The following is a 23,379-nucleotide window of genomic DNA, read 5'->3' as shown; positions in this document are numbered from 1 at the left end:
AGAACCTATTTTGTGTATAATTCTGTCTCTTTGTTTTAATAATTACTTTTTGTTGTTAATGCACCAAAAGAGCAGCACCCTAATTTTGTTGTATTCACATAATAATTTATACAATGAAAATAAATTCTATTCTATTCTATTCTATTCTATTCTATTCTATTCTATTCTATTCTATTCTATTCTATTCTATTCTAACATGATGTACACTAACCTGCTATGCTTCTTTCTGTGGTTACAGACTCCTATGTGACTACCCAGCATGCACTGCCTCAAAATATCAGCCAGTTTGAGACACCAGCACTCCCTCAGCCTCCCTTTGACCAGCAAGCTCTAACACAAGGTACACACACGCACACACACGCACGCACACACACACACACACACACACACACACACACACACACACACACACACACACACACACACACACACACACACACACACACACACACACACAATCACGCAATTTTAAAACTACTTTATCGATGACACACTACTGAGTGTACAAGAAAATCGAGCCGTCTTGCGTCTCTAATTCTGACAGATATGTTTTCTCAGTATCAGATAAGGAGCTGGAACTCGTCACCTGCCATTTTTGTAATTATTCTGTTCATTGTTGCAATTGTTGATTGTGCAAATGTTGGCCTGAAGACACCCTGTTAGTCAAGAAAGACTTTTGATTTTCATTCAAAAGAAATCAGTCACATAAAAACAGCAATGACAGAATAAACTGCTCCATTAGAGGCAGCAGCTTTTAGATGTAGAAAAAACAACAACCACTGACTGAATGCAATTCCCGTGGAAAATCAATTCATTTGTACTCATCATATCAGTAGGATTTCTTCTGTTTGTTTCCACTCTTATCGTCCATCATGTAACTGATCCAGAGAAGTAATAATAATAATGCTACCACTCTACTTGCAACAAACAAATCAAATTCTGACCTTGCTAACTGGCCGTTATTGGATTAATGCAGTGGAGTCAAAATGCAGTACCCCAGTGCAGCGGCTGTAGGCAGTACTGCAAAGCATTGCAAAGTTAACATAAACATCTACTTTTACCATTTCCCTCGGCAGCCCGGTCTGAACCTGGATCAGTGTCATCAGAGCCTAACACGCAAACCAAGACATGGTCCCAGACCTCAGGAGCCCACCTGCCTACTCATTTTACAAAAAGCCCAAAATTTTTGTGCAGTCCATTTATTAAAGAGCACAAGTGATGAGAAAATTGTGAAACAAAGTAGTAAATATTAAACAAAACAAAAACAAAAAGACAATTTGAATCTGTGTAAAAGCTATAGAAAAGTCAGAAAACACCTCAGGAGACCATTAGTCAAAGTGTGTCAGAGCTAAAAGCTTCATGAAGGGTTGTGTGGAGGCTTTTGGTATCCTGAACAACATGAACCAAATTATGCTCGTGCGAATTACGTTCAGGAAAACAGACATCCTGTTTTTCCTTTACTACAATGATACAATCAGACAACAGCATGTCCCTAAACACTCTCTGTGAACAACTGAACATGAAATATACATGATTTATACCTTGTTTGCACTTTGGACTTGATGTTTGTGCGTGTTTGGTTTTGGAGAAGATTTAGTGACTGCATAATACGGACTTTGTCCTGACCTCTGGCTGCTGTCACTCAACCTGCTCCTCTAATAGTTGTGTGTCTCTGTGTGAAACATGGATTAGCTAGTTGGTTAGAACACTGTAGCAGAGTCGATTCACGAATCGGGGAATTGAAACGCATTAAAGACACTCAGGCTGTGCTGAAATGAAACAAATGCATGTAAAAATTCCATAAATACATTTTGTGCCCATTTAATTCCCTCTGCTTCCCTGTCCTGCCTCATCAGCTCTGTCACGGTGTCGTAGTGTGAGCGAGCACAAGACCTGAAAGATGGTGAACTACGTATGTCTGTGTAGGGTGAAGCCAGAGGAAACTCTGGTGGAGGTCCACAGCAAAACATTTAAATGAGTTGTGGGCATGGGAGGACTATTGGAGCCATCAAGCAGTTATTTCCTCTGAGGTTTTTCTTCAGACGTTTTAAAACGTCAAGCCTCATAGTCCATCCATCCACCCATTCATTTTCTTGAAGACAGTAATCGTCTTGTCTTCAGCGACTTTTCTGCTTTGGGTGTCATTGGATTTCTTGGGTCTGATTCTGACGTTCCTTGAATTAATATAATTTGACTAACATTTAAATTTCAGAGCACTGTCCAAAAAACCTTTAATTCTTTTTATTGAGTGGATTTCTTGAGATCCTTGTGCCTCTATAAGTAGCAAGACTTTTTTTCCCCCAACTTTCATAGCCCAGACATTCTATTTTTCATCATTAAACTACATCTTTCTGTTCATCCGTTACATGTACCAGAGTAAAATAGGGACAATAGAGGGTTTATGCTTAGAATAACAGCCTCAAGGCTAAACACCATCTTACCGTGTATCCCTTGCAGGCTCTAATCCCTGTGCTGTTCAGTAATGGGTGTTCGCTGTCAGCAGTTTCACTGATTCGGCATATTTTGCTCAAAGTTCGGCAATTTAAGATCAATTAATGGCTTCTGCTTTTGCTGTGTTGTGCAGCTATTGGGCAGTCCCAGTGTCAAACTAGATTTCACACTTTCTGAGTCTTATTTTTTCTTACCAAGGTTTGTGTTTTATTGCCTTATCAGCTGAATATCTGCTGAACTGCAGATCCACTGTTCCTGTGGCATCAGGGAATGAACTTCTCAACCTTGAATTATCATCCTTTTACTCCTAATGCATCGATCGTTTTCAGAACTTTGCTATAGCATGTTTAAAAGTATAAATTAAAAACGTTTTAAATACATTTCTCTTGAGTGATTATTCAAGAGAAAATGTAAAATATACTTTTAATTCAGTATAGAGCAGCTACTGCAGTTATCCAGTAATAATCATTAATTCAGGAGATGTATATGTTCTGTTTTTCCTCCTCAGGCTTCACCATCAATGAGACAAGTTACAACCAGCCCCAGTTCTCCACCGTCCAGCAGCTGCAGGATTCCAGCACCCTGGAGTCTCAGGCCCTGTCTTCTAGCTATCATCCCCCAAATCTGCTTCACGTCTCCAGCACTGAGGTGGTGAGTAATGTGCCTCCAGGTCTAGCTCTTATCGACGTTCAGACATCTTTTTAAAAAAAAATCTGTGCTGTGCAGCACAGATTGCAGTAATGTGTTAGATTATTTGCTTTATTAATGGAGCGATGTAATCATTTATCATCTTAGATTGAGTATCCTGGTTTGCGCGTTAGTTTACTTTCATATAGTCCAAATTTAAACAAAAATCACCGTTATTTGTTATAATTCAAATAACAAAAAAGAATTAGTTCATTCATTAAGCATGAGGGATAGAACATTACATAGCTATTGACTCTGATACATTTTAAGAAATACACTTATGTATTTTTCCATTAAACTATATGGTTATTGGTGACACCTTTCAGTGTGATTCAGCATTCAACACCACAAAGGGCTGCTTCCAAAATCAACAGTATCCTGTTGAGAATGATCTCAAATGATTTAAACACAAAATGTAACAAGAAGGAAGGAGTGATTTTTAATACTGAAATGTTTTGCGTCAGTAAACAGTTACAGATAAAACCAGACTATCCCTTTGGCATCACACCGTGTGAAGCAGTGAGCTTTAATGACACTGGCTAGCGTACTTTTTAATCTACTGCCCCATCTCACGACTGCTATCTTTTACACATGAGAAATTAAATTTGTTGTTCTCAAAAACTGAGCTTATTTGCGGATTTCTCTCAAGGTTAGACCATTTTTTCAATATATTTTGACATGTTTGTGTTAAACATAAGATATTATATGCTAATGAAGTCATTCATTTCTTTTTATAACAATGATGTTTATTTAATTTGTCTTTTTCAAACCAATAGACCAATGGGCTTCTTCAGCAGACCAGTCAGGGTGAGCTTCAGCTAACTACTGAAACACAAGACTACCATGATGACAGTGGGGATACCAGCAAGAGAGCCTACAGGTGTGTGTTTGCATGTGTGTGTTTGCATGTGTGTGTGTGTGTGTGTGTGTGTGTGTGTGTGTCCGTGTGTGTGTCCGTGTGTGTGTCCGTGTGTGTGTCCATGTCCATCTTTTAAACGTTTCTTATATCTTTTGTCTGTCATACAGATCCTCTCAAACTATTAGTGTTCAGTGAAGAGTGATGTCAATGGTGTTTCAGCTGAACCCACACACTCAGATACTTCTCATAAAATGCTGCAGCTTGGGGTTTACTGACAAATGAAAGCCGGTTCTGACATTTATTCTCTGTTAATCATCCTCTCTTCAGACGACTTTATCCACATTTAACAGAAACCGCGGTTTTAGCCACTTCATGAAAAGAACCTCAGATTATGAGTTCAATTTTTCTCTCATCAGACCAGAAATCTGCTCCTATGCTCTTTTAGGGTGCCTATAAAGCATTGTGAACTCCAGTTCACTCCTGACCAGACTATTCATCTCACCATTTAGACTTTATGACACTGCAGCACTCAGACACAATGAGCTGTAGTGCTGCTGCAATTTTTTTGTTTCTAAGAGGTTGTCTGTCTCTGTTTCTTCTTGTCAAATAGTGTCTCAAGACTAGTGAGAGTTTAGAAAATAGAAATGGTTCCTGTACTGTATTCTATAAAGGGAAATGGGAAACCTGTATGCTTGGTGTGTATGCAGCAAGTTGCAGTGCTAAAGGAATATAATATTTGTCACCGCGATGAGACCTACCATAGGGAAAAGTATGACAGTTTACAAAGAGAACAGAAAAGAGCAATGAATTCTTAGCAGGTCTGAGGGAACAGTGGTCTGTTTTTACCCATTGCCAAGAGATTAGTGATGAAGCGGTCAAAGGCAGCTGCCTTACTGCAAATGAAAAAAGCGCGAGCGTCCAAGTCATACTTTGAGGGTGGTTTTGTGAAAACATGTGTGCTGAAGGCAGCAGGAAGTGTGTATCCTGAGAAGCAACAAGAAATGCTGTAGCTGACAGGATTAGAGACAGATTTGCACAGCCAAATAAAGCACAATAAAGTATAGCTGGTGCTCAGATGTTGATGAGACTTTGACTGTCACCGAGGACTTTGGTAGCTGTGATGGACTTGACAACAGCAGATGACATTTTCAGTGCTGTCTTTGGAGCTGTGGACAGGACTGGAGTGGATTGGGCTCGTGCTGCCATCGTGGCTACCAATGGTGCACCATCAATGAGAAAAGCAGGTGCTGTGACAAAAAATTCAGAGGGAAAGTACGAGCAGCAAATGGAGGGACATGATTTTTGAACACTCCACTATATTTTGCACCAGGAAGTTTTGTTTTGCAAACAATGATGCATAAAATGGATCACATCATGGAGCAGGTTGCTCAAGCTGTTCCATGCGAGGGGTCTGAATCACCTCTGAATAGTCAGCTATGTTTTTGAGTTCCATTTACATAGAAACCAAATGTTTTCTGCTTTTGAAGATGTAAAAACTTGTAAATAAGCATCTTTTCTGAGGCAGAAGGTTGTGGAAATAGTAGCTTTTTTTAATTCAAATTTCAGGTTATGTTGTCAAAGAAACTGATGCATAGATATTTAGTTTTAGTTGTAGAGTAATTTTATTTTACTGGTTTGGCCCACTTGAGATCAAACTGCGCTGTATGTGCTCCCTGAATTAAAATGAGTTTGATACCCCAGTTGTATAGGATCCATTAAAAAATGTGTTGTGTCGGATACTTTTGGAAAACTTCAGAAATTGAACATGATCCAGGTGCTCCAAATATGTCTTATGTGAAAGCAAAGGATAATGGGAATTTTTTAAAACCCTTAGGAAAGTGTTAACTGATAAAAAAGTTTGCTTGTTTGTTCAGATGAACGATTCATTGAAAAAAAAAAAAAAGGCAGACAACAAGCACACAATGCTGCTTTGATACAAAACGGCAAAACTTCCCAAAATGAATGTTGTTTTTTTTCTCCCATTAACAGATAAGCCATCATCATATTAGCCATTTTCAGAGTGGTATTGCAAATAGCAGTAATTATTGTGCTCGTTCTTTTGTTGCCAGGTGCAATTGGTGTAATAAGGGCTTCAAAAAATCGAGCCATCTGAAGCAGCACGTTCGCTCCCACACCGGAGAGAAACCATACAGATGTCACCTCTGCGGACGAGCCTTCGTATCGGCCGGAGTGCTGAAGTCCCACCTCAACACACACACAGGTGAGATCAACCCATCAGGTGTTGAGGAATCTCCAAGTAATCCACAATTAGTCGCATTTTAAAAAATCTCAAACGTCAAAGACACATTCATAAATACATCGTTTATTTAAATTGAGGTCTGTCAGTTACAAACTAGGTTTGTATGGGTTCCATGTTTCTCAAGAAATAATAAATGCTTGGAAGTAGAAAAATAAAACCCAATTATGCATCCATGTCACAAAAGAAAAAAAGTTTGTTTTAAAAAGTATCTAAATGTCTACCAGAAACATTGTGTCAAGTTATCAGTTTTTAAATGTATTTGTTTTTAATCAACTTTTTTTTTAGTAAACCTATCATATTTTTACTTCCAATGAAAAACCCTGTCTTTTTTTATCTTGCTGGCAGGAGTGAAACCCTTCAAGTGTAATGTTTGTGAAGCCTCATTCACCACCAATGGGAGCCTGAACCGTCACATGATAATCCACATGAAGTCTTTCAAATGCTGCATGTGTGATGAGAGCTTCAGGACCAGCCTGCTGTGTAAAAAGCATATGAAGAAGGAGCATGCAATTGAGGAGCAAAGTAAGAATGACGAGATAATGTACATGCTTACACTCACTCTATGCAAGGGATTGGAATTGGTTTGCAAAGGAAGTGGAGAAGGCAACACTTCAGTATGAAACAGTATGAAACAATTCATTTTTGTCTTGTTGAAATACAGACAGGGATGAAGTTGCTTCAACACTATTGTTAAGAAACCAGGGGTTTGAAGACATTTTAATTCAGCGTTGGCTGACGAGCATTAAAGTAATCCAAACACAAGTAGCAATAACTGACTGCACACTCCGCAGTTATAGGCCTGGAAAGTCAAGATGTCCCAGAAGAAGAGGAGGATGAGGAAGAGGAAGGAGGACAAAAGTCATCAAAGAGGAGGGGCTTGGAAATCATCACCTTCACCGAGGAGCAGGCGGCCGAGCTGGCTAAGGATCCCGGGGAGGAGGCCACCGTGTCGGAGCGGATCCTGTCCCAGTCAGCAGCCGAAAGGGGTCGTATCAGTGAGATAAAGGACAAGGCAGTGGAACTGGAAACGGAACCCAAGTTTGCAAACTGCTGTAGTTTTTGTCCCAAGAGTTTCAAGAAGCCGAGCGACCTTGTCAGGTAAAAAAATTGTTTTATAAACTTTTTTTAATTCTACCATGTCAGCTTCACTAGGATGTTAAGAAGGCTACGTTTGCACACAAGGATTAAACTACGTATTTTAAACCCCTAAAATACCTTTTATTTCCAATCTTTTCTTATGAGTTAGTTAACATCTAATACCAACACAAGGTGATCAGTCACCATAACTACCACAATTACCAGTAAAAGCCATAATTACCTGTGTCATGACCAGTGTTTCCCAGTGATGTGCTGCGGAACTGATTTAAATGTCTCTGCTTTGTGAATATGAGTCCAGGTTTGTCATTCTGCCCTCGAGGAAAGTCTAATCTTTTTCCAGCTTCTCCATTATGTTTTTAAACTGCTCACATGTTTGAGAAAAAGCACATAAGAGTAATGAGAAACAGCTTGTATTGATGTAATTCCTTGGTTTCAGAGAGAATCATCTGTAAATTTTATTTTAACGCTACACCTTCTAAATGAAATTCACACCGAAAGCAAATGAAGGGTTGTTAGGTCATCCCAAGCAATTTTTAGAGGAAATTATGTGCCAGATGTCGAATTAAAGATAAAGGGAACAGAAATGACACTCAAGCCGGTGGAAAATCGCAAGGGCATATTCCCCAATTAATTGCTTTAACACTCCTAAATAAGTGTTATAAACTATGAAAACAGTTTATTTTTGGAAAAGAATTGTTTTAGTTGTGGAAATAATTGTGTTGAATCTCATTAAGTCGGTCTCTGTGTCTGGGTCTGCTCCACTTATTTTCTTCAGCGGAACTCTAACCTTTCTGTCCCTGAACAGCTCATACTCATCAGAGGCATTAAGTAGTTGTGTTCAACTCTGAAGGCAATTCTGCGAACGCTCATTTAACAGCAGCATTTGGAACTAAAGGCATGAAATAGAAGGGTGATGATGAGTAATGACAAACAATGTTGCAGTTTTGACTGGACTCTCTGTCCTTTCTCACACGTTTAACTCTAATCTTTGTTCTCTTTCATCATCCATCTGTTTCAATTTCTAGGCACATTCGGATCCACACGGGAGAGAGACCTTACAAGTGTGACGAATGTGGGAAGAGCTTCACTGTGAAATCGACCTTAGACTGCCACGTGAAGACACACACAGGTCAGGGATTCATCACTGGGATTTGCTACGCAGAGTTGAGGTCGAAGCTGCTTGTCTTTCTGACAATGCTCCTGTTGTTTGTGGAACTTTCAAAAACATTGTTGTATTTGAAATAGAAGTGATTTGTTACCAAAGCAATCCCGAAACAGGAAATGCAGGCAAAACTTTTAGATTGCAAATAGTGCTTATTATTTGTTTTGCATTCAATACATATTTGATTCATGCAGATGTTAAAAAAAAAAAATCTAAATTGTTCCATATTCAGTTCAGCCTTGCATTGTGAACGTCTTAAGAAGTGTTTATAGGTGTTTATTTTATCTTTTCCAATGTCAATGCTAAGCTAAGATAACTTACTCCTAGTGATGGTTGATTGATTTCTTAGTAAGAAAGCAAACCGGCACATTTTCAAAATGTAAAACTGCTTGTTGAACAGTAATTGATGAAGTTGTGTCACCACACATGGTTTTATTATTTTCTAATGGGTCTCAGCTTGACTGCATTCAACTCCTGATAAATTGTTAAAGAAAATGAAGAAAAGTCAAGTGAATTTGAATGAAAGCTCAAGACCGTCTTACCCAAGAAATGAGTCTATGGAACTGTCCTTGTTCTTTAAAAGTTATGTGAAATTGTTATATGACTTGCAGATTTAAAAATCTCCTTGTCTTTTCAGGAGAAAAACTGTTCAGCTGTCACATGTGCAACACCTCCTTCTCTACAAAGGGTAGCCTAAAGGTGCACATGCGCCTTCACACAGGATCCAAACCCTTCAAATGTCCCTTTTGTGACCTCCGCTTCAGGACTTCAGGCCACCGTAAAACCCACATCCAGTGTCACTTCCGGCCCAGCAGTGACAGGACCAAATCCAAACGGTCTGCCTTGTCCACTTGTCACTCCGGTCAGGTTCAAGATCCGGGGCCTGGGCAGGTTGTTCCAGCAGGCCAGGGGCAGCAGCCAGCAGCTTCAGAGACTCTCCAACCTGTTGGTCTGCTACAAACACCGAACTCTGACCCCAACATTTACCTCCCAAGCAACCAAGTCCTGACTGGGCAGTTTGACCAGAATCTGCTGCAACCAGGACTGGTGGGACAGGCCATCCTGCCTGCCTCCATGTCAGGTATTGATGGTGGAGGGGGTGGGACTTATGTACCCACAGACACACATTACCACAGAGAAGTATTTGCTGATTTATCATTCAGAGAAATGCAAAATGCAATTTGCATCTTTTCCTCTAAGTAGTGTAGAACAATGCAGTGAGAAGACAATCAAGGACTCAACATTTCAGAGTAGTTCAATGACCCGACAATGACACTCCAGATTATTGTTATGCCCATAAAAGCAACAAATCAGTTTTGTAAATGACAGCAGATTTACCACTGTTGAATGTGACAGTGGGTGTAAATGAAATGCTCCAGTGTTGTGTCTGTAATGAGTTGGCAGTGTCAACATTGTTGCTTGGGGCAAAAAAGGTTTCATCACAATCCAAGTTTATGCCCTTCCTGGGAGGAGGAACATGTTTTAGCACCACGAGCTACCTCTTGTTTACTCCCTGGCCTCCGATCCACCTTTTATTGCCACCAAAAGTCCTCTTAAGAACCTCCAAATATTTCCATGTGAAGTTAGCGCTCAGCTAAGCAGCGACTTTACGAGGAAATAAAATATCCTGGCGTCAAAAAAAGAAACGACTCTTTTGGGTCTCTGTAACAAACTTATGCACTTGAGCAGTGAAGAACAGACAGTTTCATGATGTTCACTTCGTGAGACGCTGATTAATGGCTTAAAGGTGAAGGAAATGTTGGGTCCTGTTAACCTAGTTTTATTTAATTTTATTCAATTGTTATTGCTATAATTTTAATAAGTTGTAGGAGATATTACTATATACAGTATATCTATTATAATAATAATAATAAAAATGCAAATTATTTTTCAGTGAATGCCATTATTAACGAATATTGTAACTCTTGAAAAAAATAAAATTTGTAAATTTGTTTACAATTAATTTCTTAATAAATGAACAGAGTACACTTTAACGGAATTTATTATTTCATACTTAAAATCCTGAATGGAAAGGGAAATTATTACAATCAGCAACATCTTTATAATGAGATCTTTGGAAAAAAACGAAAGTAAAATAAAGTAAAATAAACTTTGTCACCAAGGGGAAATTTGTCTTGACCATACTGCTACAGTCTGTGGCATCACATATAATACGGTTATTTTATCAGCTTCCGCACAGAACCATTTCTAGAAGCAACAATCAATGGAAAAAGAAAGTACAGTAAAAACATTTAAGTACAAGAATACAAACATTTAAAAAGTACTACATTTAAAGTATAGATGCAATCCCATAGATATAGCAGGATGATTTACAAATTTATTTTAAAAACGCCTAATCCAAGAGTTCAAAGCTGATGAATGATGAAGCTGGTGCCTTTGAAGATGAAGGTGAGGTGAGGGCATGCAAAACAAAGACATAAAAGAAAATGAATGTTGTGACAGCAGAGTGTTGTTGTTAAATGAATGTGACCAGATGAGAAGAGAATTCACGTTTATTACTTGAACTTGATCAGTTCTTTGTTTTCTCCTTCCAGCTTTTCCATTTGGCCTCATTGTGACTGGATCAAAAACAAAAAACCTGCCCCTTGTATTATTACAATTTGGCGTAGGAATTGATGACAGTCCATTTTCGATCAAATTACTCACGTTGGGCTCAAAAATTGCTCTTCGCTTTCCACAATGTTCACAAAGTAGGGTGTTTTTATCTGAAACAAGCAAATTCATTCTGACCAAGTTGTATTAAATTATGAAGGTGGTTACGGTATACAGTATACTGTGTACTACAGATGCTTAATAAAGGTGTAATGTAGTAGCTGTGAGTGCAAGGAATTCATTGAAGTTAAATACATTGACTGAAGTCTAGCTACCGTCTGCAGAAACTAAATGACTTTTCTCACTGGGATCCTGCAGCATTAAAAACATGAGGCCTTTGTTACAAGGAAACCTCTGATGCACGTGTTCCCTTTCATCACGTGGGACTTAGATTAAACAGATTTGTGATCTCTTCTGTCTTTCACTGCTACTTCTTCATGAACATTTTGAAAATTGTTTTAATATTTAGATTTTACACTTATCATTCTAGAAAAGCTTTGTTTTCTGTCCGCCAGCTGTTTGTAGCATTTATATTTATAGCAAGATCTGGCAGATCTCAAAAATGAAAATATGTGTGTGTCTGTGTGTGTGTGTGTGTGTGTGTGTGTGTGTGTGTGTGTGTGTGTACACGTGTTTCCTGCAGCTGCAGGAGACCTGACCGTCTCCCTCCCAGACAGCCTGACCACCCTGGACGGCATCCACCTGCAGCTGACACCTGCCAACCTGGTTTGTCCCAACGTCCAAATTTCCGGCATCGATACGAGCAACATCAACAACATCACGCTGCAGGTTGTTCCTACTAAATAACGCTGTCGATATCCTCTTGTATTGTCGCCTCGCTCTTCTTGGTGTTTGTGAATCGTAGTGTTAGTGAAGGGTGTTGTCTTTTATTGAAGGGTTGTTTGACAAAATTGAGTCTGTGCTTCACAGAGCAACAGTTTTTCCATTTAGTGGAATCGATTTATTCTAACGTTTCATCTGGAGGGGCTTTTAGGATATGAGTGTGCGTTGCAGGTCGCTGCAGTGATGCTAATATGGTTGCTCATGTAATGTTTTTTTGATATAGCAGTATTTTAGAGCATTAAAATGAGTAATCTTCTACATATTCATTAAAGCATTTTAGCCAGGCTCATTATTTGGTATTAGCCTAAAGTATGTTCATGAATAATTTACTCAGTGTTTCATCAAATGGTTTATTCTACTAATATTTAGAAAATGTTTAGAAGTCACAAAGGTTGCATTAATGCATTAGTGTTCCGTGAATTCATCACACCAAATGATAGTGGAGTCTTAAATGCATCAAAAATTTGGTTATTTTTCTCTCCTTCTAAGTGCTAAACCTTTTGAAAAGCATCCCAATCATCACAGTGTTTCATTATTTGATTGAACAAAACACTTTCTCGTGTTAATACAATTTCTTCTCAAAGGTGTCTTTTATTTTGAAGTTATTTACTGCAAAAAGGTTCATGCATTAGTTGTTGTGTCATCAGCTTTACTGACAATTTCTTATTGAAGGCCATCTAATGCATATTTCATGTGCACAAATATAAACACAAAACCAATCTGCCAATATTGTCACAATTAGGAGATTCATCATTAACCCAGCATTTAAATCTCATTAAAATGTGTGGATTAAATATCAGTAGTTCTGCAATCTAGAGAATTTCAAAATGTTTTAATGAGTAATCGTTTTAACACAGCTCCATGACCATAGTGGATGTAGATTTGCCTGTGATGATTAATGTAGGGCTTCACACAGCCTTTGTGCTCCTAACATAATGTGGGAATATAAACATTAATGTAAAGTAACTGTTCAAGCACAGAGAGACAGCCCACAGTCCTACCAGAGCACCAGAACAATGTTTAATGGAGCTAGAGTCCATTATTTTCCCATTATTCAGTCAGCTGAAGAATAAATTACAATTTTGTTTTTGACACTGCTGGTCTCCACACTGGGTTTCATATCTCTTCTATTTGTTTATGAATGTCTGTAATTTGAATATTGTAATTTGTTCAGATAGCGTTGCTCATATCCACCAACTGATCTCATGAGAAGTAATAACCAAAGGATATTAATGACGTCTTCAGCGTCCTCAGAAACCGTATATACCTGCAGGAATGGATGAGTAGCAGCCTGCAGCCTCTTGTTTGTACACTCATTTTCTACTAAGTGCAGGTGTGTCATTTAGAATAATGACTCCCATGTGCTTCGCAAGTATGATGCAGCTCAATTGTGGATTTCTATTCTTTTGTTCAGGGTTATAGTACAGAAATGTGTTTCATAAGCACTTTGACAGAGCTTAAATTAGACGCTTTTTAATTTACAACCAAACATCAGGGACAAATTAATTACTACTATGTGTCTGTATCACTTTTACTATTCAACATTTTCTTTGTTGAAAAGTGAAAGTATCTTTAATCACTGTGAAACTGTTATTTGTCCGGAAGCAGAAATGGAGCTGTAGGCTGTTGCCTCTCTACTTTCCTTCATCATCAGTCTTCCTCTTCCGTCTGACGTAGTTCTCTCTCTTCCAGATTGACCCTGCCCTCCTGCAGCAGACGTTACAACAAGGCGGGCTCCTCTCTCAACCACTGAGTGTCGACACTGGCCTGGTCTCCCACTCTGGCAGCCAGCTCATGTCCACTGCTGACCCTTCTGTGTCGGCCAATGTAGTCATTCACCCGCTGACCAGCCTGGCCCTGCAGCCATCCTCCATCACACCTGCTCAGGTCACCATGGCTGGCCTGTCTGAGCAGGATGCCACAGGTACCCAAGACTGCCTTCACTGAATTATTAAGTATGCCCCCCCGTTATGAGTTGAATGGATTTTTCACGCTCTCTTGTGAATTTTACAGGTTCTCAGGATCTAAGCCATGTCATGGGCAGCTCTGGGTTGATAGCCGGAAGCACCAGCAGTCAGGAGATAACGTTGACCATCAACAACCCCAGCCTCACCCAAGCCCTCGCTTCAGCTTCCTGTTCCAGCTCTGGAGCAGGAAACCCTCAGGAGATCACCCTCACCATATCAGGTAACGACCATATCCCCTCCAAACACAAAGCTATGCTGTTATATAGCTTACTTTATCTTTTATGCATTATCTTATCTGTCAGGCAGACATCTTTGCAGGCACAGAAGAAAAAAATATCTCCCAGCCCTCTTTCAATTTGAAGCTGCTTCTCCTAATAGAGGCTAATTGTGTCTTTGTGTTTGCAATTAAGTGTAATACACCTTCTTCACCCTGGTTGGCCAAACCAGAGCCATTTTCCCCGACCGCCATGCGATATTACAGAGACATCAACCAACACGATCCCTTCACATCCAGAGACTGAAGGTACCTAGAGTGAATCTCATCCACTCTCAGTGCCTGGGGGTGCTGAGTGGTTTGCCACAGACCAGGATCCCGGTTCCCCTTTTCAACAAAGGAAACTGGAAGGTGTGCTGCAGCTACAGGGGGGATCCCACTCCTCAGCCTCCTGGTTAAAGTCTATTCCAGGGTACGGGAGAGGAGGAACAGACTGATAGTTGAATCTCAGATTCAGGAGGAAAATGCAGTTTTCATTCTAGTTGTGGAACACTGGACCAGCTCCACACTCTCCTTTGAGTGCTTGAGGGTTTTTGGGAGTTCTAACAACCGTGTGCTTTGTGGATCTGGAGAAGGCGTTGGACCACGTCCCTTGTGGTATCTCGTAGAGAGTGCTCCTGGGAGTGATGCAGTCGTTGTATAGGTCTGTGGTGGTGAAGAAGGAGCTGAGTTGAAAGACAAACCTCTTGATTTATTAGTCAATACATGCTCCCACTCTCACCTATGGTTTGGCTTTGGGTCACCAGGGAAAAACTCAGAGTAGCCGCTGCTCCTCCATATCGACTGGAGCCAGCTGAAGTGGAAAGACCCAGGCCACGCTGGAGAGACTATGTGTATCGGCTGGCCTGGGAACACCTTGGCTTCCCACCAGAGGAGCTAGAAGAGATTTTCTGTGGATTATTATATATGGCAACAGTTCTTTCTTTCTTATTCTCTTTTGGAAACCACATCATGTGCTTTTTTCTTTTCTTAAACTGATTCTTTCTTTAGCTTGAGGCAGCAGAAGAGAAGAGATGACAAATGACAGTGCAAAAGATTTCAAGCTAAATGCAGCTAAAGTAATTTTGTCGGCATCTGTTTATCCTAATTCATGTATATTTTATCGTCCTGACTACTAAATGCCACTTTCCCTCCTCATTTAAGGCGAAGCTATTCTCCACTTTATTCTACCCTATAAGAATAAACAGAGGCAAATGTAGGTAATGATGTTTGGCCCTTAAAATTGCTTTTCTCTCTACTCTTGCAGGCCAGGATCTGCTCGCCCAGCATAGCAGCGCCAGCAGTGCAGAGATGAACAGCAGCATCAGAGTGACATCACCACTCAACAGCCAGCCCAGCAGCAACGCCCTGACCATCTCCAATGACCACCTCCTACCTCAGAGCCCTGCTAACGCTGGAATGGCAGGTCAGCACTGGTTTCACATCTAGAGGGGTATCCTCTCTCTGCAGTCATGTGTTACACGTGAATTCCTTACATGTAAGAGTTAAATTTAGAGTTCAACACTGTTACTGCTCAGGGCTGTATTAATAAAACTTTCCTAATTTATTTAGCTTTTTTTTTTGTCTTCAATTCTTTAGAGTTTAGTGTTAATCTCCTTTTGACACAATGGATTCAAGAGACCTTCGGGAATTTCAAAAGCACTAACCCCTCTTTTTGGGTCATCTTTGATTTTCATAACTTCACACAGCCAGAATCAGTGTGTCATTAAAGTACAGGACTTGAAACACACACACATTCCCAAACTTTTCTTTGTGTCTTTTTTTTTATTTCTTGAAAGACTCAAGTAATAATTTAGGTGATCAAAATCCATGAAAACCAGCAGTACTCAGAGCCTTTGTGATAAAGTGATAAAGAAGAGATTGGCACTGGCAGGTGTCCCGCTGTTCACGGCACACGCTGACATCAACAAACAGAATCACAAAATATGTAAGCATTAGCCTGGTTCCACAGCAGCCAATCAGAGAGGACTAGGATGCCTGAACAAGTCTTGCTGACATTTTTAGTCTACCAGCCTCATGAGCGTAGACATCAGTTGTTCTCAATCATCTAAAACTAATGACAGATATCAGCCACAGTCGTTGACCCACTGACTAACTACCACAACTCCATCATATGCATCTTCTAAATGAACACAAAATCCTTCTTTGATTGCTATCGAGCCATCATTTGTGATGCTGCTCACTCATAACACCACTTGACTTAAACCTGGACTTTTCCCTCCTATCGGATATGACAGGTAAAGGATGGTGAGTGGAGACCAAGGCAGCATTTTGTACCTTCTTCAATAAAAAAAGAAAGATGCATGGAAGGTGAATGTTAAGAACAGGCGTGTGTGAGCATGAATATAACCACACTTGAGCTTAGTTTCTGTGAAATCTTATAAAAAGAGCAGCATCGATAGCTCCCAGCATAAAGAAGGTATAAGAGAGATTGGAAGCTGGAGAGTCTCTGTCAGTGCTCTTTTTAATGAAAGGTCGAGATAAGGTGACATTTGTGGAGCCAGAATGGAATAGTCTCTGAGTCCCATTCACTGTAGATCACTGTGAACTATAAGTCTGCAATGGTGGCAGACTTATAGTTCAATATTTGCTGTAATGGTTTGAAACCTTACAGCAAATAATGTTGTCTGCTGCATGAGTTGAAGTAAACAGATGCAGTTTCCTCTCTTCTAGTGTGTGCATTATTAATTTTACCTCATGAGCATCAATTTTTGCTCACTGCCTAAGTGGCAGTACTGGTAAATGAATTTAAAATCTGCACTTCATTAATTAAAAACACCACAGCAAGCTCTTAAATATGTATGAACTGGTTTTGTGATAGAAATACTGACAGTGTTTCAGTCAGACATCTTGTTTATTATTCCATTAGAACGTACGATAGTTTGTCTCAGCGTCTCAGCTCCGACCTTTGTCACCCCCCACAGATATGTCGACATAGAGACATGGAATATTGTTTGTACAGTTCTTAGCTAGAGTTGTCTTCTTGAAGTAGCATGTAGGCTTTGCTCTTCTTTTCAAACAAGTTACATACATGACCCAAGGAGAAAGTACTAATATGTTCTAAGCAAGAAATGTTCCATTCCTCCTGGATTGTAGGTGTGATGGAGAAAATTCTATTGTCCAAAGTTTAATATGAATAAAATTATACAGTGAGAATGTGGAACTGTCTTTGCAGATTAGCTGCATGGATGGCGATGCCACAAGTGACAGAAGAAAGAGAAGAGAATCATTTGATATCATCCGAGGTCCAGGTCCTCTAATATGGACATGTGATCATAAGCTAACAGAAGGTTTTGCTAACTGTATTCTCTAGCATATAAATATAATAGAGAAAACATCCTGGACCCCATAGTATGTCATGGTCATGATCATGTCATGATCATGATCATGTTGCTTAGTCTGTCTATGTTGTTAAATAATTCCATATGCTAAGACAGTTAAGAAGTGGTAATGCAAATACAAATTCAGTTTATATGATATAAATTGCTCTAATAGTAGGTAATAAATTCTTGTTAGTATTCACGTAAGAAAAGACTGTTTTCTCAATTCTCTATTTCTTTGTTGTACTTTTGACATTCATTATGCTATAAAGTACAACGGTACATAGTTGTTTGTGGTGTACCAACAGTCAATCACCCTGGGAGCCAAACAGAGACAGACACACGCTGGATTTAAATCTTAGTTGAAGAGTATTAAATCACGAAAGAGAATTTATTTTTGAGGGCCAAGAACCATGGCCCTCATGGTTCTTTCACGTCATCCATCTTTCTCTCTTCTTCTTTCTACTGTGTATACATCTATGAAGAGTAGAAAGAGCTGATGAAACTTTTTTTGTGTGACTCATTGAAATTAATTATCACGTAACTCCTTTAATGGTCAGAGAGTGAAGGAGACGTGTGGTCTGAAGTGAACAAAGACGATTTGTTTTTGTCGACCTCTTGATTGTTTTGTTGACTGTTTTGCTCCTCACCTAGAAGCTTAATCAAATTCCCAGTCCCCCCCCCCCCCCCACGCTATCTCTCTCTCTCTCTCTTGCTTGTTCGCTCCATCCTCCTCTCTTGGCTCGATTGGAAATCATTCCTACTACTTCACACAGTTTCTGCTTGGACGGACTGGAATGAAGCGTTGCATATTAATTCAACCAGTGCTCTCCTTTAAGCTATTAAAACCACATTTGTAATGACGTCTTGCACTTGCTGCTAATTTGTGGTCATATTGAATATGATATTATCATTTTTAATCAGAGATTGAAGCACTAAGTAAACTTTGGTAGAAATTAGTAGCACATTACAAGTACACGTTTTGAGTCATTACAGCATCAATGTACTGCAGTTACTGGTCCGACTTCACCAACATTAATTTGCATATACTTTCATAAAGGCTTTAAGGAGGATTTCTTTAGTCCTATTAGTTTTATTACGTACTGAAAGTCTTTCAAGTTTTATTGTCTTAATATGGTCTGGGGAAGGGGTCTCCTAACTTTTTCCTTTTTTGATGGGGGTCTAGGGTGTTTCAGATGTACATTTATTCAAAGAAGAAGAAGTAGGGTTACTTTAAATTGCATTGATTTGTCAATGTATAATTAGTTTAATTAAATAAATAAAAATATTGTGTGTGCTTCTCACCTGTCAGTCTCCAGCCTGCCTCCCAGCACCACCCTGCCTCATACCGTCGCCTCCCAGAGCCTAGTGATGTCACCGGGAGGTGTGGCCAATGACAGCAGCGTTACACTGACACTGGCGGATCCTCAGGGTATGCTGGATGGTGTCACCCTAAACCTTAATACACAGGTAAATAAAACACGTTCTGTGGTTGATTTCTAACGTCTGAGTTGTATCGGCTACCTGACCAGAGCATCTTCTGATTTTTAGGGTCAGACCTTTCCTGCTGTGTTGAATGACTCTGGTCTCTCTGGACAACCAGCCAGTTCAAACCAGCAGGTCATACTGGTCAGCCACCATTCCCAGCCCACAAGCGGAGCCTCTGAAAATGGGTACAATGTGAGTGTGTCTGTGTGCTTCAGTGTAACAGCGGATGAACCGTTGAATTCATTTAACTTTAGACAGAGAAAGACATCTAAATAATTCACCGTGAAGGTTTAATAATGTCAAGAAATAAATGTCTGCCATTTGATTTTTAAATGGAGAGTCATCTAAATCTCACATTGAATAACTGCTAGACTTTTATTATTCTTTATTACTATTGTGAGATTTGACAATCCACTATCAGCCTTTAGAAACTACTATCATTTATTGCCAAGAGAAGTAGCAGTGTCTAAAAGAATCTGAAGAAGATCTGAGAGAATCTAAAGCGTAATTAGACCTGACAATGCCGGTCCGGATGCTTTTGTTAGTGATTATTAATGTTTCATCTTTGTGTGAACCAGATTATAGACGGTGGGCAAAAAGGTGTGAAAGACGGCCAGGTGGAGGCAGAAAACCGGAACCAATGTTACTACTGTAACCAGGTGTGCCAGAATGCCAACACGCTGCGACGCCACTGTAGGCAAGCGCACGGCAAAGACCGCTGTCACGTGTGCAGCCTCTGCAGCAAGGCCTTCAAGAGAGCAACACATCTGAAGGTGAAACAACAAGCTCACATTTAATTATTCATACTGATGTCCATCCTACATTTAATGGATTTACCTTTAGCTTTATATATTTTCAACAAGAAATATTTACATAATTTTAGAAAAATCATCTGCGTATGTTGATTGATTAATGGAAAAAAAAATTCTAGTCAGTGCCCAGTCCTCAGGCTGGAAATAACTAAAAGATCCAATCAAGAAATGAGACAAAGTGGGCAAAGTGCTCATGAGTGCTCAAAAATGGCTCACTATTTGAAGCATAAATAGGGCTAATTAATTTAGTGATACTTTGGACGGAGTCTTAAACGCTGTCACTCAAGACAACAACACTTAAGAAGAGGAGCTTGGGTTCCTCTGTCCTTACATTCCCCTTCATGTGAACGAGTGGCTCTTGCCTACAAATGTCGGAACTCTCATATCAGAGAGAAAGAAGACAATATGACCTTACACACGGACACACGTCTCCCATCTTTGAAGTAAAGGCCACGGTGCTGTCGGCTCCCACTTTTTCTTCCTTAAAAGTAATGTTAGTGATTAGGTTGGTGTCACAGTGAGAGTGGCTCAGCTTCCACAGGTCCCCAGGGTGCTCATTAGTCTGCAGGGAGAACTTGTTTTTAAATTTTTAAAGGGCCACTTGTGAATGTTCTGCTTCATAAATTGTTGGCCTGTGAATAATAATTTTGCCCTTTGATTATAGAAGGGCGGCAGAAAAACACAACTTCAGAATTTTGGAATACAGGATAAAAATATGGTAACGGCTATAGAATGAATTATTGGATTAGACATGAACCTCTCAGTGTTTCTCAGACAGACGAACAAATCACATACATTTTTATCACTTTTATCTTTTTTTTTGTACGTAACACAGTTATCAGATAAACTCTTGTGAACATATATAAGTTACAGTTTAAATGACAACTTTGTTGTCTTGCAAAAAGTAGTAAAAGAAGTTAGAAACTGCTTTTATGTCATTATATTGAATATTCTCGCTAATAATGAGGTTTCTGCTAAGCCAAACTAAATGCCTGCTTCTTTAGCTTAAACTTCATCAGACAGAAATAAGAATTTAATAAGTATACATGGAATGGAATTTATTTATAACTAAATAAATAAAACATAAATAAATTATCAGTCTCCAGATTATTTCTCCAGCAGTGCATTTTCTTGTTCTCAAAATAAAATACTTGTTTTTTTGTTTTTCTTTGTGTTTGTTTGTTTTTGGTTTGTTTTTTAACCAGCCACTGCAAAATCCAAAGATTTTATTGATAAAAATACAGATAATGAGATTCTGGGACTTGGAGTTATTTGCTATTTTTGCTTTTAAATAGGATTGTATTTTTGGATTGGATTTTATTTATTATTTAAGTTACATTTCCTGTGGCTCAACCAAGCATGAATTCTAAGGCAGCTTCTGTTGTCCAAAATAAATAATGCAAATATAATTTTTCAAGCAACCCTTCACAGTCACAAAGAAATAATGGAAAAATAAGAAAAATGTTATGTACGGTACTTCAGGATCCTCCAGATCTCAACAATACATCAGGTTGTCCAAGGTCACACTGATGGACGTCTCTGCTCCAGCCATGCTTTTATAGAGGCATTTTGTGTGCTGAACTATAAACAGGATGTGTTTTTCTCTTTAGGAACATGAACGGGTCCACCAGCCAGGTCCTTCGCCCAGTTCTCAGAAACCCAGAGTCTTCAACTGTTCGTCCTGCGTGAAGGCCTTCGCCAAGCGCAGCCAATTGGAGAGACACAACAGAACTCACACAGGCAAGAGGATTAAGTTTGTCAGTGCACCTAAGCAAAATGCACCATCTGCAATGGTTTCACAGTTTGGTACCCCAAAACCTTTAATGTTAAACAAATAAGGTATTTGAAATAATAATAAAATATATTAGGAATAATAATAAAATATAATAATAAATTATAATATAATAAAATATAAAAATAATAAAAATAAAATAAACAGTAAATAAAATAAATAAATAAAAATAATATGATAAAATATAAACATAATCTATTAATTACCCAGTCATTTGTTAAATTAATACGTCATGTCGGCTTTTCTGCTGATTACGTTATGCCTTGTGTTAATGTACAGCAGTAGCTACTGAACTGATTCTGTTCTGTGGCTGTTGTAGCTAACAAGAGCTAACTTGCTACAAATGATACGCACGTTCAGATGTAGTCCATAAAACGTATTGGGGGTGGGCGATTGGCAAAACGTGAGGGGGTAGAAAGTAGAGGCATCACTAGTGCCTATAAAAAGACAATTTTTAAAAGAGACATGAAGTTAACGGTAATGTAATAGAGAGAAATGTTATGGTTAAATAAAAATAATTAAAAGAAAGCAAATGAAATAAAAATACATTTACCTTAAAAAATAATAAGTAATAGTAAAGTATTGAGGATAAAAAATTTCAACAATGTATTTAAGAAAATAAGTGAGGTTTATAAAAAATACATGTTTTTCATTTACAAGAAACCTATTCAAAAAATTGTGTGGCTTTTTCTTTAGTTACTAGTAAACAGTTATTTTTTATTTTTATTTTTTTAATTATTAATCAGTGATTATCAGTCCACACAGGGACTTATCAGATACATCCCTTTGATTGCTGAGAAAGAAGAGTCACCTCCTCCTGGTGTCAGTTTCTGTAAACATGACTAAAAATAATCAGAGCGAAAAAAAAATATTCCATTCCCATCCATCATTAATGCTGGTGGTGGTTCTACGGGTTTCTTCTCAGCTTTACCTGCAGAGCTCCAAGCGGTACTTGATGAGGAGACGAGTGTCACAGATTTCTTATTTCTGTCAGGAATATTGAGTAAATATCATAATGTAATGTCATTCCATTAGCCAGCAGTGACCAGAATAATGGTTTCAACCCTAATTTGCATTTTATCAAAAATTGCCAAAAAGGATAACCGACGTCTTCCTCTTCACAAAGCATACAATAATGCCGAGCTGCTCCCGGTACTGCATCCTACACCATTATACTGTCACAAGCTTCCCTTTCCTAAAAAAAAAGCCCCACAGACACAGAAGTGGTTATAACTATGCATGACAGCTCGTAGGGGCTTCCTGCACAGACAACCCTTTTTCCTTTCTGTTTTGTGATGGCCACATTCCATTATCTGCCCTGCCACAGATGTCACTCGGGTCACGAGCCCACGTACAGTTTCTCCTCCTGCAGCAGCGTTCTGACAGGCCGCCACTTATGACCATCCGTCTCTTCTGGTCGTTAGAGGGACAGATAGAGTATTTATTTTAGGTTTATACACACAGTTTCCCTGCTTCTCCCAAAATGTGAATATAAAAGAAATTAGACTATTTATAGGATCCAGAACCGAGGCTGTGCGTGGAGGTAAGCCCTACCAGATCTAACTGGTAATGCTCCACCTCCAACACAAGCTCCGACTCCTTCCCCACCAGTGAGGTGTCATTCCACTTCCCCAAAGCCAGCTTCTGCAGCCCGGGTGTGGCACATCGTGACCCCCAGTCATCACTGCCACCTGTATGACAGCGCACCCGACCCCATTGATCTGCCATGCGGGTGTTGGGTCCACACAAGTGA

At 39.3% G+C, this 23,379-nt stretch overlaps 1 protein-coding gene across 2 annotated transcripts in view; it reads left to right on the top strand.

The window, feature by feature from the left end:
• The window catches only part of LOC137601853 (zinc finger protein 236-like), a 52,940-nt gene that overhangs the window by 22,614 nt on the left and 6,947 nt on the right, over positions 1-23,379 (top strand). Inside the window, exons 15-30 of one of the 2 annotated variants that reach the window (XM_068324302.1) lie at positions 239-340; positions 2,960-3,102; positions 3,915-4,018; positions 6,067-6,218; positions 6,603-6,779; positions 7,055-7,355; positions 8,381-8,484; positions 9,155-9,598; positions 11,774-11,919; positions 13,666-13,897; positions 13,987-14,160; positions 15,461-15,619; positions 18,847-19,004; positions 19,086-19,214; positions 19,601-19,795; positions 21,445-21,574. In XM_068324302.1, coding sequence (XP_068180403.1) covers positions 239-340; positions 2,960-3,102; positions 3,915-4,018; positions 6,067-6,218; positions 6,603-6,779; positions 7,055-7,355; positions 8,381-8,484; positions 9,155-9,598; positions 11,774-11,919; positions 13,666-13,897; positions 13,987-14,160; positions 15,461-15,619; positions 18,847-19,004; positions 19,086-19,214; positions 19,601-19,795; positions 21,445-21,574 — 2,850 coding nt within the window. Of the gene's footprint in view, positions 1-238; positions 341-2,959; positions 3,103-3,914; positions 4,019-6,066; positions 6,219-6,602; positions 6,780-7,048; positions 7,356-8,380; positions 8,485-9,154; positions 9,599-11,773; positions 11,920-13,665; positions 13,898-13,986; positions 14,161-15,460; positions 15,620-18,846; positions 19,005-19,085; positions 19,215-19,600; positions 19,796-21,444; positions 21,575-23,379 lie in introns of both variants that reach the window. The other variant, XM_068324301.1, reaches the window with a different exon arrangement.

Source organism: Antennarius striatus, chromosome 9 (genome assembly GCF_040054535.1).
Source record: "Antennarius striatus isolate MH-2024 chromosome 9, ASM4005453v1, whole genome shotgun sequence".
Classification (NCBI taxonomy): Eukaryota; Metazoa; Chordata; class Actinopteri; order Lophiiformes; family Antennariidae; genus Antennarius; species Antennarius striatus.
The sequence above is the reverse complement of the archived record's forward strand: the minus strand, read 5'-3'. Positions and strand labels throughout refer to the sequence as shown.